General features: G+C 53.4%; 1 protein-coding gene across 6 annotated transcripts; it reads right to left on the minus strand.

Moving 5' to 3' along the window:
• Nucleotides 1-452: 452 nt before the first annotated feature.
• Nucleotides 453-18,517, minus strand: KIF23 (kinesin family member 23). Of its 6 annotated transcripts, none has more exons than XM_063412268.1 (24): nt 18,394-18,517; nt 17,943-18,003; nt 17,265-17,393; nt 16,199-16,304; nt 15,091-15,227; nt 14,261-14,370; nt 13,125-13,295; nt 12,162-12,203; nt 11,227-11,339; nt 10,869-10,990; nt 10,285-10,387; nt 9,915-9,994; nt 9,695-9,814; nt 8,083-8,242; nt 7,113-7,280; nt 6,726-6,883; nt 6,297-6,470; nt 5,298-5,477; nt 4,281-4,568; nt 3,555-3,785; nt 2,866-2,948; nt 2,153-2,234; nt 1,906-1,976; nt 454-1,105 (listed from the first exon to the last, which is right to left on the minus strand). In XM_063412268.1, exons 1-24 carry the CDS (start codon nt 18,402-18,404, stop codon nt 1,090-1,092), a joined length of 2,916 nt encoding a protein of 971 aa, XP_063268338.1. In that variant the 5' UTR covers nt 18,405-18,517; the 3' UTR covers nt 454-1,089. The 6 variants fall into 6 exon arrangements, with proteins under 6 accessions (XP_063268339.1, XP_063268338.1, XP_063268337.1 ...); XM_063412267.1 differs by having other exon boundaries at nt 17,943-18,006; XM_063412269.1 differs by lacking the exon at nt 12,162-12,203 and having other exon boundaries at nt 453-1,105; nt 17,943-18,006.
• Nucleotides 18,518-19,301: the final 784 nt, after the last annotated feature.

The following is a 19,301-nucleotide window of genomic DNA, read 5'->3' on the forward strand; positions in this document are numbered from 1 at the left end:
GGAAGGAATTCCAGCTGGGAGGGTGGGCAGGGGCTGGGCTGGAATTCCCGGAGAAGCTGTGGCTGCCCCTGGATCCCTGGGATATCCAAGGCCAGCTTGGAGCAGTCTAGGATAGCAGGAAGTGTCCCTGCCCTTGGGATGAGCTTTGAAGTCCCTTCCAATCCCAGTCCCAATCCCAACCATTCTGGGATTGGAGGATTCCAAGCCTCGGGAAGAAAAGCTTTTCTATGGGCTGGAACCCCTTGGATCGAGCCAATCCCTCAAAATGATCCCAAACGTCCCCAGATTCCCTTTGCAGAGCTGAGGATAAAATTGTCCCAACCCCAGGTCAGGATCCAAGCAGATCCCAGGATTCAACATCCCAAAAAACCGGCCCCGATCCCGGCTTTCTGCAGAGCCAGGGAAGCCGCTCCCCTCGGAATTCCCTGAGCAGCAGGAAGGGGCTCTGGAATAAAAGGATTTATTGAACACTTTGCAGGGACACACAGAGACAATTCCCACCCAGCCCGTGAGGAAATCCCCCCATTCCCACATGGAAAACATCCCAAAATCCCCCCCACACCCCAGAGCAGGCGGGATGAGAATTCCCACTGCTCCCAGGATTCCGGGGGGCTCTGGAATGCTCTGACACCTTAAATATTCCAAATTCATTCTGGCCAGAAGAACGCCGCATTCCCGAGGTTCTCCCGGCTCCGGGAAAAGCGGGAATGGCCAAAGACACCCTTAAAGTGCTGGACTGCAGCTCGGAATAGCAGCGGTTGGGTCTCCCCAAAAGAGAGGGAATGACCGGAAAAGAGGGATTTGGGACTAAAAAAAAACGGGAAAAAGCTGGAAAAGCCTCCCAGGGAAAAGCCTGGTGGCTGTGTCTGTATGGATCCAGCTCCGTTTGGAATTCCAGAGGGACCTTCAGGATTTCCCTAAATCTACGGGGAAGGACAGATCCATCCAGAACTTCTTTGGGATCGCCCATGGAACCATTTCCCAGCTTCCCTAAAAACTTCCAGGAATGAGCACAAAGCAATTCCTGAGGAGCAGTGGCAGCGGAGAATTCCTCAGGCTGGGAAAATCCAGGATTCCAGCAGGAAAAGTTCAGGGTTTCCTGCGTCTGCGAGGGGAAAGAGCCACAGAGAACTGTCAGGATTCATCCAGAGGAATTTTGGGAACAGCCAACCTGCCCCCCACAATTCCCAGGGGTTTGCACTCCCAAATCCCACACACCTCCTCAAAAATCCGATTTTTAATCCAAGGAAACTCCAAAAAATCTGGTGTTTTCCTTGGATTTTTAGGCAGCAGGAGCAGCAAAAGTTGGATTCTGATTCCTCAATTCCCTCTTCCCAAGGGGAATTGGAATTTCCCAATGGATAAGGAAAGCAAGAGGTCCAAGGGGCAGCAGAGGGAATCCAGGGCATTCCTGCCACCATTCCCAACCCTATTCCAGTCAGGAATGCAAACCCAGAGTGGGAAGGGCAGCAAAGGCGGGGGGAAAATATTCCCAAAGTTTGGAAGCTTTGGGGAAAGAATTCCAGGAGCGCTCCCTTGGGCTGGGGGTGGAGCTGGAATTCCCAGGGCTACCTTATTAATAATTTGGGAAGAGGGGATTCTCCACGCCTCCTTAGCCGTTCCATAATTATGGAGCTGGAATTTTTGCAGGAATTCCACAATTCCCTCTTCCCACAGGGAACTGGAGTCCCGAGAAACTGGAATTCCCCACTCCCAAGAAATTGGGATTTCCCAATGGATAGCAAGAGTGAGAGGTCCAAGGGGCAGGAGAGGGAATCCAGGGCATTCCCGGTGCCATTCCCGATATTCCAGCTGGGAATGCAAACCTGATGCGGGAAGCAAAGGCAGAGGGGGAACATTCCCGAAGTTTGGAAGCTGTGGGGAGAGAATTCCAGGAGCACTCACTTGGGCTGGGCGTGGTGCTGGAATCCCGGTCCCAGCGCCGATCCCGCCCTCATCTCCACGGCCACGGAGCACTGGGAACACACCGGGGTCAGTCCCCGCCATTCCCGCCATTCCCGGCATTCCCAAAGCCTCATCCAGAGGCGGGGGATGGCGGGAAGGGCCCGAGGAAGGCCCGGGATGAGCTGGGGTTCCCTCCCAGCCCGATGGATCCCAGATCCCGGGATCCAGGACGGCGTTCCCGGCTCACCCTGGTCTCCACGTCCGTCCACTCCGAGTCCGCGGCGTCCCCGGCGGGGTCGGGGCTGGGAGGGGACGAGCGGCGCTTCCGCCTGCAACGGGAATTCGGGAATTACGGCACGAGCCCCGTGGGATCTGCCACATCCCAACGCCTCCCTGCTCCTCCTCAGTAAATCCTGGAGCCAGCAGCTCCAGCAGCTCCAGCATCCGTGGATTTCTCCGAGTTAATGGGATTTCAGGCTGGATTTTGCCATTGGATCATTCGGCCCGGAAGAGCTTCCACCAAGCACCTGGAATTCCACAAGCTCAAAGGAAAGGTTCCACAATTGCGACCTTGGGAATTCCAGGATTCCAGGAGCTCAAATTAAAGGTTTTACATCTGGAATTTTGAGAATTCCAGAAGCTCAAATGAAAGGTTTCACAATTGGAATTTTTGGAATTTCAGAATTCCAGAAGCTCAAATCAAAGGTTCCATCAATGGAACCTTGTGAATCCCAGAAGCTCAAATGAAAGGTTCCACGACTGGAATGCTGGGAATTCCAGGATTCTGGAAGTTCAAATGAAAGGTTTCACAGTTGAAATTTGGGGAATTCTGGAATTCCAGAAGCTCAGATGAAAGATTCCATCACTGCAAGCTGGGGAATTCCAGAGTTCCAGAATCTCATGTGAAAGGTTCCATGGCCGGAATGTTGGGAATTCCAGGATTCTGGAAGCTGGACTCACCCGGTGGGAGATTCCTGCTTGAGGGTCTCGATGTCCGTGAACTGCACGGCCTGGCCGCCACCCCTGGTCTTGAAAACGTCCCCCTGGAATGGGAAAAGGAACAGCGGGATTGGGACAGGAGCAACACCGGGATTCATCCCAGAATTCCAGCCCAAAGAGACACGGACACAAACAAGCTCCTCCCACTTCGCTGCCAAGGGATTGTTGCCTTTTTCCACAGGAAAATGCATAAATCTTGGGATTTGTGGATCATGGGATCCCAAAAATCATGGGATCCACACAAATAATGGAATCCCATAAATCATAGGATTCACAAATCATGGAGATCCCACAAATCATGGGATCCCACAAATCATGGAACCCAGCTGTGAAAACTTCAAACTAAATTTCGGCGATTCCCATGCAACTCCCAACATTCCCAAGGTCACTTTTGATGAGCTCACTCTGGATCTCCCAGCCCGGAGCACTGAGTGCCACATCCAGAAATTCCTTGGGTAATTTTAACAAAATTTTGGTGATTCCAATGCCACATTCCCAACATTCCTGAGGTCAGCTTGATGAGTTTGTTCCAGATCTCCATCCTGTCCCCAGCTCGGAGGACCGAGCGCCACATCCAGGAACTCCCTGGGTAATTCTAAGGAAATTTCGCGATTCCAGCGCCCCGTTCCCGGGATTCCCGGGATTCCCACCTTGATGAGCTTGGTCTGGATCTCCCCGTCGGAGGCCAGCTCCTGGTGGGTGAGCAGGTAGCGGTCGCAGCGGGCCAGGGCGCGCTCGCTGGGCGCCTCCACGGTGATGGCGCGCGGCACGCGCGGCTGCAGCAGCGTCTCCGTGGGCACGTGCGACGGCGGCCGGTGATCCACCCAGCGCTCGCCGGCACTGCGGGAGCGCCGCGCTCGGAGAGGGGCCACCGGAGTGCTCTGGAATGAAAACAGGGAATGAAAACATGGAATGGGAATGGCGGTGATCCACCCAGCGCTCACCGGCGCTGCGGGAGTGCCACACGCGCAGCGGCGCTGCCGGGGCGCTCTGGGAATGAAAACAGGGAATGGGAATGGGCACTGGGAAAGGGAAAACACCAGGGAAAGGGAAAAGGAAAACACCAGGGAAAGGGAAAAGGAAAACACCGGGGAAAGGGAAAAGGAAAACACCGGGGAAAGGGAAAAGGAAAACACCGGGGAAAGACCAGGGAAAAGATGAGGACACCCACGGCTAGAGCAGAGTGTGGCCACCTCAGAGCTCCCTAAAAGTGGGAATTCTCAACTTCCAAGGAAGCTCCAAACACCAAGAGGGCGGCGAGAGCAGCCAGGCTCAGTCTGGGACCAGCAGGACACGTTAGGGACAGCTCTAGTCTACGTTAGGCGGGCTCAGGGTCAGAGAACCTTTAAGCTCAGCCCCGCTAGGCCAGGACTAACCCTGCAGCAAGGCTCCTCTTCCTGCTCTAGCTCCTCTCTATCCCTGGGCATCTCCAGCACTCGGCTCCAGCACATCCCTCTCCTCCTGGCGGGGCTGGGCCAGGCCGAGCCCGGCTCCGCTCCCGCTTTATTCCTGGCTTTGGGAATGCTGGCTGGCTCGCAGGGGGGGCCTCTCTGCTCCCACTCCAGCACGCAGGAGGCCACAGAGATGCTGCTGCAGGAGTTGGAGCGCCTGCACAGCCCCGGGGCCGCCCGGCTGTCCCCGAGCTCAGCGGGGTCACCGCAGCTCTGGAGAGAAGGGAGAGAGCAGTGAGACACAGGGACAGACAGATCCAGGGATTTCCCGTTCCCAGGGATATCAGAGGTGGGAGAAAGGATGAAGAGCAAACAAGAGACAAGGAATTCAAGCTGCTCCAACTCCGGGCTCAACCCTCAGCTCTGGGGAGAAGGGAGAGGTCAGTGAGACACAGGAGACTCCAGGCAAACAGGGACAGAAAAATCCAGGGATTTCCCGTTCCTAGGGATATCAGGAGGTGGGAGAATGGATAAACAATGAACAGAGACTAGACAAGGAATTCAAGCTGCTCCAACTCCGGGCTCAAACCTCAGCAGGAACACCACAGCTCTGGAGAGAAGGGAAGCACCAGTGAGACACAGGGACAGACAGATCCAGGGATTTCCCATTCCTAGGGATATCAGGAGGTGGGAGGATGGATGAAGAACAGACAGGACACAGGGAATTCAGGGAATTCAAGCTGCTCCAGCTCTGTCCCCAGCCTCAGCAGGGTCACCACAGCTCTGGAGAGAAGGGAAGCACTAGTGAGACACAGGGGCAGACAGATCCAGGGATTTCCCGTCCCTATGGATATCAGCAGGTGGGAGGATGGATGAGGAACAAACAGCAGACAAGGAATTCAAAGCAGGCTGCTCCAGCCCTGTGCTCGGGGGCTGCTGATGCTCAGAATCCTGCACTCCCTCCCTGGAGCTGCCTTTCCCTGCAGGGCTGGGGCCACTTACGGGCACAGGGGAAGGGGACACGGATCTGGGGAGAGGCTTCTCCCGCTCCCGCTCCCGGGACGGCCGCTCCGGCTTCTCGGCTCTGGGCTCAGTGACGATGGCCTTGAGCTGCTTCAGCTTCTCGTCCTTCACCCACAGCTTGTTCTGCATCTCCAGCTGCTTGGCCGCCACGCGCCGCTCCTGCGGAAAACAGGGAATGGCTGAGGCTGGAGAGCCCTCCGGGGTCAGGGACTGGGGTCTGAATCCAGCCAGGTGTTCCTTGGATGCCCCGGGGATGGAGATTCCAAACCTCCCTGGGCAGTTCCAGTGTTTACAACCTTCCCCAGTGTCCACCTGAGCCTGCCCTGACACAGCCTGAGGCCGTTCCCTCTCCTCCTGTCCCTGGGAGCTGAGCCCAAATCCCCCCAGCTGCTCCTTCCCTTTCCTTCTTTCCCTTCCCTTTAATTCCTTTCCCTTCCATTTCCTTTCCCTTCCATTTCCTTTTCCTTTCCTTTCTCTTCCCTTCCATTTAATTTTCCCTGCCTCTTCCTTCCCTTCCCCTTCCCTTCCCTTTTTCCTTTCCCTCCCCTTCCATTTTCCTTTTCGTTCCCTTCCATTTTCCTTTCCCTCCCTTTCCATTTTCCTTTCCCTCCCCTTCCATTTTCCTTTTCTTTCCCTTCCATTTTCCTTTCCTTTCCCTTCCATTTTTCCTTCCCCTCCCCTTCCATTTTTCCTTCCCCTCCCCTTCCATTTTTCCTTCCCCTCCCCTTCCATTTTTCCCTTCCCTCCCCTTCCATTTTTCCCTTCCCTCCCCTTCCATTTTTCCCTTCCCTCCCCTTCCATTTTTCCCTTCCCACAGCAGACCTGCCCCAGAACCTCCACAAGGACAAAGAGGAATCTCCAGCCCGGAATTCCCACAAACACCAACCAGACCCACGAACCCTTAGGGGCGCCCCACAGCCCAAATCCTCAGATCCCAGACAGCTCTATCCCCCTTTTCCCCCCGATCCCTGCACTCACACATTCCTTCTCCCACTTGAGGGAGGTCTCGGCCACCATGCCCTGCAGCCTGGCCTCCAGCCTCCTCTTGTCCGACGCCTGCCGCTGCAGCTTCTGGCTCTTGCTCTCCAGCTCCTGCTGCAGGTTCCTCTTGTCCTCCTCGTAAATCGTGGCCGTCTTCTCCAGAATCTCGATCTGTGGGAAGGCAGGAAGGATCTGGGTGGGAACACAACCCCCTGATCCAGGGATTCCTGCTTGAATTTCCCCCGTGAATCTCTTTGCACTTCCAGATCGCTAATTTCGCTGTTTTAAAAGCCTCAACCCATAAAAAAGGCAAGAAATTTTTCAGTAAAAATTCCCCCCACAATGTTTATTCCTGATAGCAAGGAATTTGCCAAATGATCCATAAAAAAAACAAAGGGATTTGTGCTCCGAAATGACCTGACTGACCTTGTACTCCAAGGTTTTAATCTTCTTCTCCAGCCGTTCCAGCTCCGTCCTCTGCCCCGTGATGGTTTTCTCCTTCTCAGCCAGTTTTCCTTGGATATAATTTTCCTTGGACGCCACACTGGAGTCAAATTCTTGCAGCATTGTTTTAAAGGCAAGAACTGGAAGAGAATTCAGATATTTTCTATTTTATCTTTAATCTTTTCCCTTATCTCCACAACACCCAAAGCTCTGTTTTTCCCAACCAATTTAAAGCCTAAAATTCCCCCCAAAAAGGTTGAAACGATCAATCTAATCAAGAAAATCAGGGCAAGGGGCATCCTTTGAGGAATAATAGGAGCACCAGATCTGAGCTTTGCCCTGATGTTCCAATCTGGGGCAAATTCCTACCGTTTTTGGCAAACTCCTCTGCCAGCGCCTGCCTCATTTTGTGGCGCTGCTCCAGGGCCTCGATGAGTTTTGGCAGCGTTTGGTCGTCGTTGATGTCCAGGAGCTCGCAGGAAGGCAGGGGAGGGAGGCTCTGGAAAAACAGCTCGGCAGGAGATTGCTCCTCTGGTCCTGCAGGAGGGGAAAATTCCAATGGGCAAGGGGCAGGGGCGTGGAAAAGTGGGAATGATTGATGGGAGCTAGGTGTTCCCAAAGAGGTGATGGATGGGAAAGGGTTAAACGTGGCATCCTTGAGTCCTTGCTTCACTAAAAGCAGGTCCTGAGCACCCAGGAACATCCCACGATTTCCTGCCAGGAGCTGCAATATTGGGACCATGGATCCATCCCAGTCCCGTGGAATTCCTTGGGAACCTCCACAGGGACACGGAAGAGGGAAGAGCAGCAGCTCCCAGGGCACTGAGGCTCCTCTGGCACAGTTAAGGCTCAGTGGAATTGGTTTAAAATTTAATCCCCAGCCTTTAATTCCGAACAGAAAACTCTGCTGGAATCAGGGAATGGTTTGGGATGGAAAAGACCTTGAAGTGATCCCATTCCATGGGCAGAGACAGCTCCCACTGTCCCACATTCCACCCTGGCCTTGGGATCTTCCAGGGATCCAGGGGCAGCCACAGCTCCTCTGGGAATTCCAGCCAGGAATTGCGTCCCAATATCCCATCCAAACCTTCCCTTTGCCAGTGGGAGCTGAGCCCAAATCCCCCCAGCTGCTCCTTTTCTTTCCTTCTTTCCCTTCCCTTCAATTCCTTTCCCTTTCATTCCATTCCCTGTGTCCCGTCCCTCCCTCCCTCATCCCAACTCCCCTCCAGCCCTCCCGGAGCCCCTTTAGGCCCTGGAAAGGCGCTCTAAATTCCCCCTGAACGCTCCCCTTTCCCAGGTGAGCATTCCCAGGGCGGAATCCCCTCTCTGCAGCCCTCACCTGCCCCCACGGGGCCGCCCCGCAGCTCCAGCTTTCGGGAGAGCTCCTCGCGCAGGGCCTGGTGGCGCAGGCGGCGCCCCGGCGTCAGCCAGCACAGCGGCCGGTCCGCGGGCCGCGCCACCTCCACCTCCTGCGTCACCTCCGCGAAACGCATCACCTGCTGCAGGGACAGGGAACACCGGGAGAACCCGGGTCAGAGCTGGGAGGGGGAATTGTCCGGCTGGGATCGCAAAAAACACCAGGAGAACCCGGGTCAGAGCTGGGAGAGGGGGAATTGTCCGGCTGGAATCGCAAAAACCACCAGGAGAACCCCGGGGCAGAGCTGGGAGGGGGAATTGTGCGGCTGGAATCGCAAAAAACACCAGGAGAACCCCGGGGCAGAGCTGGGAGAGGGGGAAAAGGAGGAATTGTGCGGCTGGAATTGCAAAAAACACCAGGAGAACCCCGGGGCAGAGCTGGGATAGGGGGAAAAGGAGGAATTGTGCGGCTGGAATTGCAAAAAACACCAGGAGAACCCCGGGGCAGAGCTGGGAGAGGGGGAAAAGGAGGAATTGTCCAGCTGGAATCGCAAAAAACACCAGGAGAACCCCGGGGCAGAGCTGGGAGAGGGGGAAAAGGAGGAATTGTCCAGCTGGAATCGCAAAAAACACCAGGAGAACCTGGGTCAGCGCTGGGAGAGGGGGAATTGTCCGGCTGGAATCGCAAAAAACACCAGGAGAACCCCGGGTCGAGGTGCTGGAAAAGGGGAAAGGAGGAATTGTGCAGCTGGAATCACAAAAAACACCAGGAGCACCCCGGGTCAGAGCTGGGAAAGGAGGAATTCCCCGGCTGGAATCGCAAAAAACACCAGGAGCACCCCGGGCCAAGGTGCTGGAAAAGGGGAAAGGAGGAATTGTCCGGCTGGAATCGCAAAAAACACCAGGAGAACCCTGGGCCAAGGTGCTGGAAAAGGAGGAATTGTCCAGCTGGAATAACAAAAATCACCAGGAGCATCCCGGGCCGAGGCAGTGGAAAAGGGGAAAGGAGAAATTCCCCGGCTGGAATTACCAGGAGCTGCCAGCTAAGGTTTGGGATCTTCCAGAAACCTCCCCACACTAAGAAGCCACAACAGCTTGGGCAGAGACAGCTGGAATTGTTGGAATGGGAGGGATTAAACATCTAAATGTGGCTCACAGAATTCCTCCTGTGTCATCTCTGCAAAACGCATCACCTGCTGCAGGAAAACAGGGAAAAAACACCAGGAGCACCCCGGGCCAGCGCTGGAAAAGGGGGAAAAGGAGGAATTCTCCGGCTGGGATCGCTGCCAGCTATGGTTTGGGATCTTCCAGAAACTTCCCCCCACACCAAGGAGCCACAACAGCTTGGGCAGCTGGAATTGTTGGAATGGGAGGGATTAAACACCTAAACGAGGCTCCATGGAATTCTGTGAGGAACTTTGCCACTTTCCAAGCAAGGAGCAGGTGCAATTTGAATGGGAAAAATAAGACTGGGAGAGCAGATTCATCCCATGAAATTATAACTGGAGTGCTCAAAAAACAACTGCAATTCCTTACATCTCTGGGAGTACAGGAATCCAGGGAAAAGCAGGAGGGGATGGAAAAAGGGGATTTACCAGGCTCTCCTCGTAGTCCTCAGCCTTGGGGTTCACACACACAATCATTCGAACCTTCCCCTCTCCATCAAAATAGTTCTTGAAGAGGTGAGTCAGCTTGGAATCTCTGTACGGAACCATCTGGAATACAGGCCAGGGAGAATGCCAGGAGTTTTCCTCCTCATCCAGGTGATCAAATCCAGGGATAAGCAGGGATAAATCCAGGGATAGGGCTGCCCACCTTGTTTGTTCCGTACAGTTGGTTCTCCCGCAGGACCTCGATGCACGTCCTCAGCGTCATCAATGACTGGTTGATATTCCCTAAAAAACCAAACACAAGGGAAAAAAACCTCCATGAGCAGCGCTTGGATCATGTTCCCAAACTACTCAGAAGAATAAATTGCCTAATTAACGATATTTGTTAATAATTGCTCGAATTAACTGAAGTGGCACAAGTGCTGCCTCAAACTTGTGGTTTCCAAATGGGAAATGGAGGTCATCAAATCCTAACTGATCCTACGAGAGTGCTTCAAGAATTCCTGGGATTCTTCCCCAGGAGCCAGGATTAGCAGGAGCCTAATTAGCAGGGTTAATGAGCGGGGTGCTCCTACCTGCCTCCCGCAGCCGGTTCCCCTCGGCTTTGGTCCTGTTGGTTCTCTCGCTTCCCGCCAGATCCACCAGGGACAGCTGGCTCAGGGTGATCTGCTCCTTTTCCTGGGATAAAGAAGGAAATCCTGGATCCCTCCGTGTTCCAAAGGGGTGGGGGACGCCTCATCCCAAACCCCACTTCCAAAAAATGCCTTGGCTACACACTCAGAGGGGCTGGGACAGCCCAGGACAGCTTTTTTTGGGAAGTTTGGCAGATCCCTCCTGCCTTGGGCCACGGGATTTAAAGTGTTGGATCGTTCAAATTTCAGAATCCCAGCAAGGGAAAAGGTGAAAACCAAAGGAATTTCAGAATCCCAGCAAGGGAAAAGGTGAAAACCAAAGGAATTTCAGAATCTCAACAAAGGTGAAAACCAAAGGAATTTCAGAATCCCAACAAAGGAAAAGGTGAAAACCAAAGGGATCACAGCTTCACCCTCCGCTTTCACACCGGACTTTATGATGAATTCTGTCACCTCCAAACTCGAGGTCCGGGAGCCATTCCCAAGGAAAATTCCCTAAAATTCCCCCGGGATAACGGGGGGCTCACCTGGAGCACGTTGTCCCCGTCTGCATCCAGAGGGGCCTGTGCCAGTTTGATGATGAACACGGAGTGGGAGCGGCTGGATTCCCGGTTCAGCTGCGTGTTGGCGATGCGCCGCTTCTTCTGCCCTGCTCACACAGCCCAAATTCCCAAAAAATCCCGCTGCTTTCCCACATTCCCACCTCCTCCAGCACCACGGCGGGAGGGATTTCACAGCTGTGGGATACTGGGGAGGGCTGGGAATGGGGAAGCCCTAAATTCCCAGAGGAACTCCATCCCTGGAGTGATCCAGCGGGATTTCCTGGCTCGTGGATGATTAAAGGGGATGGGATGTGGGATCAGCCCTGAATTCCAAGGTTTTTACCTCTCCAGAAGACTTCGAAGGCTTCCTCTGTGGATTTGACCTCCACCTCGGTGCAGCCCATCACGTACATGTTGTGGTTCTGGTCCTCCCGAAGGGTTTTGGACTGGGGAGGTCTTTGGGATAGTGGGAAAGAGGGAAAACAGATCAATCCCAATCAATCCCATGGGAATGGAGCTCCCTGTGCAGCTTCCGGCCGTGCAGGGCTTCGTGGAGGGCAAAATCAGGGGGGGAGGAGGAAAATTCGGAGGGAAAAATTCAGAATTTGGAGGGAAAATGTCAAAATTCTGAGGGGAAAAAGGTCAAAAATTCCGAGGGGAAAAAGGTCAAAAATTCCGAGGGGAAAAAGGTCAAAAATTCCGAGGGGAAAAAGGTCAAAAATTCCGAGGGGAAAAAGGTCAGAAATTCCGAGGGGAAAATCATCCAGAATTCTGTGGGATAATCATCCAGAATTCTGTGGGAAAATCATCCAGATTTCTGAGAGGAAAATGGTTAAAATTCAGGGGGGAAAGGTCAAAATTCTGAGAGGAAAATCATCCAAATTCTGAGGGGAAAAATGGTCAAAATTCTGCCAGGAAAATGGTAAAAAATGCTGAGGGAAAAATCATCCAAAATTCTGAGGAGAAAAAGGTCAAAATTCAGGGGAAAATGGTCAAAATTCCGAGGGGAAAAGGTCAATTATCCACATAAAAGCTGGAAGAGGGAATACAGGACACGGACACACAGCCAGGATTAGTGACACTCCAGCTACTGCTCTAATTAGCAGCTATTTAATTGCAATTAATTGCTTTGGTGGCAGCTATTGCTTTTCTACAAGCACACAGAAGCGAGGAGAGCATCCTAGGTTTCCTAGGAAAGCAAGGAAAGGCAGGGAATTTTCTGCTTCTACTCAAGGGAAACAGCACTGGAATAATGGGAATAAGACACCGGACACATACACAAAGTCTCCATTTCTCACAGGAGTGTTGCAACTGTTCCACCTACCAAAAAAACGGGGAAAAATATTAAATCCTTGGTTCCTGCCTCAAACCTTTCCACGCTGCAGCTTCCGGAGGGAGAAATAATCCCAATTTTGATTTTTTTTTTTTTTTTAGGATGGGCTTTGGGAATAAGTTCCAAATCACTGAATGGTTTAAAAGCATTCCCAGAGATTCAAACCCTTCTGGAATGAGGAGCCTGGATACAGCTCCCAGTTTGCTTTGCCCTCGTTAGTCTTTGTTAATTAACCACTCCTGAATTAACACAGGACTGAGGGGCTCCTTGAACTGAGTTGGAATTCCAGTCCTTGGATTCCAAGGGGAATTTGCAGATTTTTCCCTACTGATTTTAGGCATCACAAGGGCACACCTTTGGAAAAAATATCCCTAAAAAATATCCCTAATTCCTGGTTTTGTGGGAATTACTGATCCCAAGTGGGATAATATGGAAATATGGAGCACCAAACCAGTGTTTTTCATTTTTTCCAGGGAAAAAAAAGCCATGGAATAGTTTGTTCCAAGTTGAAATCACCTGTTAGAGTAGATTGGGAATTTCAGTGGGATACAACTGCCTAATTAATTAAATATTTGCTTATTAATCACCCAGCCTAACGAGGAAGGGAGTGGCCATCAGCACTGAGCCATTCCTGGCTCCTTTCCGTGTGTTTTTAACAGCAATTCCCGGGAATTCTGAGCCAAACTCCCTGAGGTGAGAACCAGAAAACCACGGAGGGGATCCTCCAGAAGCTCCCAGGGCTGGGAATGTGGGAATTCCCAAACTCCCCGGGGCGTGAGGGGCTCGGAGCGGGCGGTGGATGTCGGTGTGGGACAGAGACACCGCGGGCGTCGCTCCCACGTCCCTCCTCCAGCGGGGCAGGGAAAATCCCGGGGTTCCAGGGGAAAATCCCGGGGTTCCAGACTCACTTGGGCTTGATGGAGTCGCAGGGAGGCTCCTCCAGCAGGTCGTAGATGTAGTTGTTGTAGATCTCGATGTAGGACACGAAGACGCCGTAGACGTTGTCCTCGTCCACCTCCTCGGCGCGGCAGTGATCCTGCACCGCGATCATGTCGGCAAACTCGGGATCCAGCTGCCTCCTGCGGGAAAAACAGGGATGGGGATGGCATTCCCGGGGAGCCAGGGCGTGCCGGGGCAGCTCAGCGCGGAGCTGAGGGGTGGGGTGGGGAAATGGGAGAAATTCGGCAAAATCCAGGACCTTGGGGGGTCCCGGGCAGGGCCAGGAGCTGGAATTCCACGGTCCAATTGAGGGAATTCCATGGTGGAAATTCCAGGATCCAACTGAGGAACTCCCATGGTTGGAATTCCATGGTTGGAATTCCATGGTCCAACTGAGGGAACTCCATGGTTGGAATTCCATGACCCAGCTAAGGGAATTCCATGGTGGAAATTCCATGACCCAGCTGAGGGACCTCCACAGTTGTAATGCCATGGTCCAGCTGAGGGAATTCCATGGTGGGAATTCCAAGGTTGGAATTCCATGGTCCAACAGAGGAACCTCCACAGTTGGAATTCCATGATCCAACTGAGGGAATTCTATGATCCAGCTGAGGGAATTCCATGGTTGGAATTCCATGGTCCAACTAAGGGAATTCCATGATTCAGCTGAGGGAATTCCATGATTGGAATTCCATGACCTGACTGAGGAATTTCCATGGTGGAAATTCCATGATCCCACTGAGGGAATTCTGGGGTGGGAGGGAAGGTCAAAAGTTCTCGGGGGGAAAAGGCCAAAAACTGTGAGGGAAAAAGGTCCAAAATTCTGAGGGGGAAATGGCAGAAAATTCAGGGGGAAAAGGCCAAAAATTCTGAGGGAAAAGGTCAAAGACTCAGGGGAAAAAAAAGTTATGGAACGGCTTCCTCCAAGCTAAAATCTCCTGCTAGAACAGCCGGAATAGATTGGGAATTTCAGTGGGATACAGTTACCTAATTAATTAAATATTTGCCAACTGTTTCCCAACCGTTTCCTCAAGGGAGGAGCCCGGGAGGAGTCAAACCCCATTGCCAGGGATGAATTCCCTGTGCCATTCCCAGGGTCACTCACTTCCCAGCCGGGGTTTTGGGGATGGGCAGGGCCTCTCTCCTCTGGCGCTCCAGCAGCGCCTCCACCTCGCTCTGCACATCCACCCCGTTCTTCTCGTCCAGCTTGAAAACCTGAGGGCAAAACCAGCAATTTCAGCCAATCCCAACACACAGCTGCTGCCCAGCAAAGCGTTGTTTGATTCATTAATTAGCCTGATTAGGCTGGTATTAATTTATTAATGCCGTGCCCCTCGTTGGCGCTCGACCCAGCGTGTTCTGGCAGAAACAATTTGCAAAATAATGTTTTACAAAAGATCCCAAGGATGAGGATTCCAGGATTATTTCAGCGTGTTTCAGGCACCACAAGGGCACACCTTGGGAAAAATATCCCTAATTTCATCAGGAGGCAAATAATTTTTTGTTTTATGAGAATTACTGATATCAAGTGGGATAATATGGAAATATGGAGCACCAAACCAGTGTTTTTCCAGGGAAAAAAGCCATGGAATGGCTTCCTCCATGTAGAAATCACCTGTTAGACCAGCAGGAATAGACTGGGAATTTCAGTGGGGTACAATGGCCTAACTAATTAAATATTTGGGTATTAATCACCCATCCTAACAAGGAAGGGAACACCTTGGCCAGCAGTACTGAAATATTCCTGGGGGGATTCCTCTTGGTGTGTTTTTAACAGATTTTTCCTATAACAAGCACCAAACCACCCAGGCATTCCCAGAAATCCAAACCCCTTTGGAGCCAGGACCCTGGCGCTGGGTTTTCCCTCTTCCAAGCCCTCCCAGGGCCGGGTTTGGAGCAGAAATCCAGGGATTTGGGGCGTGGGGAGGCACTCACGAATCTCTTGGCCTGGAAGGGGCCGATGCTGTTGAAGATCATGGCCAGGCAGCGGGGCAGGAGCCCCCCGTCCCCGGGGGACCCCGTCATGGTGTGGGTCTTCCCGCTGCCCGTCACTCCGTAGGTGAACAGCAGACCTGGGAACGCAGGGAAAAGGGATGGATCAACGGGAAATAAAAATCCAAAAAGCCTCAAATATCCCACAGCAGCAGAAATGCTGGCAGCTCTCGCTGATGGATGCTGCTGGGAATGTCCTCTGTCCTCTCCAAGGGCCACATCCCTGGAATGTTCCAGACTGGATGGGCTTGGAGCACCCTGGGATGCTGGAAGGTTTCCCTGCCTGTGGAATGGGATGAGCTTGAATGTCCTTCCCACAGATTTCATGGTTTAGGGAGCGATGCTTTTTTGCCGTTTGTTGCTTTTTTTGGGAGGTGAGAACGGGCTTTGCCAAAAGGCCAAAACTCTGATCCCGCAATTTGCAACTCCCACAAACCATGGGAAAACTCGGGAGAGCAGGGAGAAGGGTTTGGATGCTTCTAAATTCATGGAATTTAGTCCTAAATTCATGGAATTCCAGAATGCTCTGGGCAGGAAGGGACCTCAAAGCCAATCCCACTGCCAAAGGCAGGGACACCTCCTGCTAAGCCAGGCTGCTCCGACACTTCCATGGAACTGGATCATTCTCATCCAGCATCCCAGGATTAATGTTCCAGAGAACTTCCCAGGGGTGCTGTGTGAGGAGCACTGGATCATCTGTTCCCACCCAAACCATCCCAGGACTCCCGTTCCAGAAAGAATCCAGACAACCCCATTCCGGGGTGCTGTGTGAGGAGCCACAATTCCAAACAAACCCCAGGAGCACTGGATCATCCATTCCCACCCAAACCATCCCAGGATTCCTATTCCAGAAAGAATCCAGACAACCTCATTCCAGGGATGCTGGAATGGAGCTGAGCCCCCATTCCAAACCTCGGGAGCACTGGATCACCCACTCCCACCCAAACCCTCCCAGGATTCCCGTTCCAGGGGCGCTGTGTGAGGAGCAGAGCCCCATTCCCAACACTCCCGGGATCAGGGGCTGCAGGGCAGGGCCCCGAGCTGTGCTCACCATTCTTGCCCCGGATCAGATCCTCCACCAGGGGCTTGGCCACCACGTCAAAGAGCTCCTTCTGCGCCACCAGCGTGCCAAACACCTCCTTGAAGGAATACTGCGTCTGCAGGCAGGGAAAACACCTGGAATTCCAGCTCCAGGACCCCCGAAGGACCCCACGGAGCAGGGAATTCCCAGGGCACAGCCCAAGGCTGGGATTTCCTTCCTGCTCCCCCCAGAACCCAGGCAAAGGAACACCCGCCCTGCCCAAAGCGCAGCTGCTCCCACGTGGAATTTTATTTGTTTTGGATCTTTTTTCCAGGCCAGCCTCGGTTTTCAGTCCTAAATTTCAAGCTGGTTTTTAATGAATTATTTTAATGACTTTGAATTAATTTTGAAATGGATTTTAATTTTGATGGGGGTTTGGATTAAAGACATGGGGATTTTGCACCCTGCAAGTCCTACAAATCACGGGAAAACTTGGAGCAGGATGCAATTCATGGAAACCTTGAATTCACGGGAAAACTCGGAGGAGGATGGAATTCACGGAATCCCTGAATTCATGGGAAAACTGAGATCTAGATAGAATTCATGGGAAAACTTGGAGCAAGGAATTCCAAAATTCATGGGAAAACCCAGATCTGGATAGAATTCATGGGAAAACTTGGAACTGGATGGAATTCATGGAATCCCTGAATTCATGGGAAAGCTTGGAACTGGACAGAATTCATGGAATTCCTGAATTCATGGGAAACTCAGAGCTGGATACAATTCATGGGAACACTCAGAGCAGGACAGAATTCATGGAATTCCAAAATTCATGGGAAAACTTGGAGCTGGGCAGAATTCACGGAATTCCTGAATTCAAGGGAAAACTCGGAGCAGGACGGAATTCATGGAACTCCTGAATTCATGGGAAAACTCCAGAGCTGGATAGAATTCATGGAATTCTGAAAGCTTTGGGCAGGAATGGCCCTCAAAGACAGCCCCGGTGCCACGGGCAGGGACAGCTCCCGGTGAGTGCTCCCGGGTTATTCCGGGCGGGAATTCCGAGCGGGAATTCCGTCGGGAATTCCGGGGTTACCTCTCGGTACTCGCCGTTGCGGCAGAGGCGGAAGCCCTCGGGCGGGTGCAGCTGCAGCGTGGTGTGGTTGATGACCTCGATGCAGCACTCCTGGTCCGCACGGCCCAGCGGCCGCACACGGCAGTACACCTGGAGAGACAGGGGAAAAACGGGAATGGACACCTGGAGAGACAGGGGGAAAACGGGAATGGACACCTGGAGAGACAGGGGGAAAACGGGAATGGGAAACAACGGGAGTGGGAATGGACACCTGGAGAGACAGGGGGGAAAAACGGGAATGGGAATGGACCCGGCAGTACACCTGGAACGGGGGGAAAAACGGGAGTGGGGAATGGGAATGGACACCCGGAGAGAGGGAATGGGAATGGGAATGGACACCTGGAATGGGGGGAAAAACGGGAGTGGGAATGGACACCTGGAGAGAGGGGAACAACGGGAATGGGAATGGACACCTGGAATGTGGGAAACTGGGAATGACCCTGGGAATGGACAGGGGAATGGACCCCTGGAAGAGGGGAAATAGGAAATGAACCTGGAAATGGACATCTGGAACAAGAGAAACGGGAATGGGAAACAGGAATGGACACGGGAATGGACACCTGGAGTGAGGGAAACAGGAAGAAACGGAGAATGAACCCGGAATGAGGAAAGGTGGGAATCGGGGGGCTCGGGACTCACCCCCACCGGGTCCTTCAGCGTGGGGTTGGTGCCTTTCCTCGGCCGCCGCGGCGTCCTGGCCCTACTGAGGGGAGAGAGCCGTGAGGGGAGAGCGGGGAAAGGCGGAACGGGGACGGGACAGAACCGGGGGGGACCGGGACGGGAACCGGGACGGGAACCGGGGGAGGAGCCGGGAGAGGAACCGGGAGAGGAACCGGGAAGAGAACCGGGGCAGAGCGGAGACCACGAGGGAACGCGAGGAGCGGGAAGGGGTGGGGAGAGCCGGGAGAACGGGCGGAGAGGGCCGGGGGAGCACCGGGACAGCGAGAGCGTGTGGGGAGAGCCGGGCAGCGACGGCACCGGGAAAGCGCCGCGGGCGGCCATGGAGGGCGGCCCCGGGCGGAGCTGCCCCACCCCGGGGACCCCCCCAGGCCGCCCTCCCTCCCCGCCAAGGGGCCGCGGAGCCACTCACGCCGCCTTCATGTCGCGGGTGCCGCCGCCGCTGTCGCGACAGGGCCCGGGGGGGTCGCGCTCCGGGGCTGGCACCGAGCGGCGGCCGCGCGCCCGCCGCGATTCAAATCCGGCCAATCAGCGAGCGCTGCCGCGCTGACGTCGTCACGCACGGCGTCGCCATGGAGACGCGGAAGGGGCGCGGCCCGAGGGGCGGGCGCCCCCTGCTGGTGGCGGTGGTCGGGGGCTGTGAGGCCGCGGGTTCGAATCCCGGCCCCGGCTTATCCCGCTTTTTCCGGGTTCTTTTTCCTCTTTTTATCCGCCTAATTCCAATCTTTCAGTAAAATAGGTGGAATGCAGACCGTTTGGAGAGCCAGGACTTCCCTGTGTGCCTGCCTGGAGGTGAATCAGTCCCGCAGTTAATTCCTAACCCGATGGAAAGGAATGAATTCCCAACCTGATGGAAATGAGTTAAATCCCAACCCGTTGGAAGTGAATCGATTCCCAACCTGTTAGAAATGAGTTAATTCCCAACCCGTTCGAATTAATTCCCGGCATGTGGAAAATGAGTTAATTCCCAACCCGATGGAAATGAGTGAATTCCCAACCTGTTCATCGTGAGTTAATTCCCAGCCTGTGGGAAATGATCCGTGGTGGAAAACAACCGTGGGAATGTGGTGTTGGGACACGTGGGAAAATCCGGCAGAACAAGTCCAGGGAAAATCAAATTTCCTGCCAAGGGCACGGATTCCAGTGGGGAATTGGGCTGAGGGATTCAATTCCTTTTAAATTCCAGAGAATTCCCATTTTTAGTCCAAATTCCTGAATGTTTCCACAATGCACTTCAAGGATATAGAAGAAAAAAAAAAGCATAAAATGACCTGGAGGAGCCTGAAATTCCTGCTCCTTTCCAGCTTTTCCAAATCCACA

Source organism: Prinia subflava, chromosome 15 (genome assembly GCF_021018805.1).
Source record: "Prinia subflava isolate CZ2003 ecotype Zambia chromosome 15, Cam_Psub_1.2, whole genome shotgun sequence".
NCBI lineage: Eukaryota > Metazoa > Chordata > Aves > Passeriformes > Cisticolidae > Prinia > Prinia subflava.

Coding starts and splice junctions, on each gene's coding strand:
- KIF23 (XM_063412267.1), bottom strand. Junction 17,394..17,942: donor CGCTGAAGGACCCGGTGGGG/GTGAGTCCCGAG, acceptor CTGTCTCTCCAG/GTGTACTGCCGTGTGCGGCC. Junction 12,204..13,124: donor TGCGACTCCATCAAGCCCAA/GTGAGTCTGGAA, acceptor TTTTTTTGGTAG/GTGGAACAGTTGCAACACTC.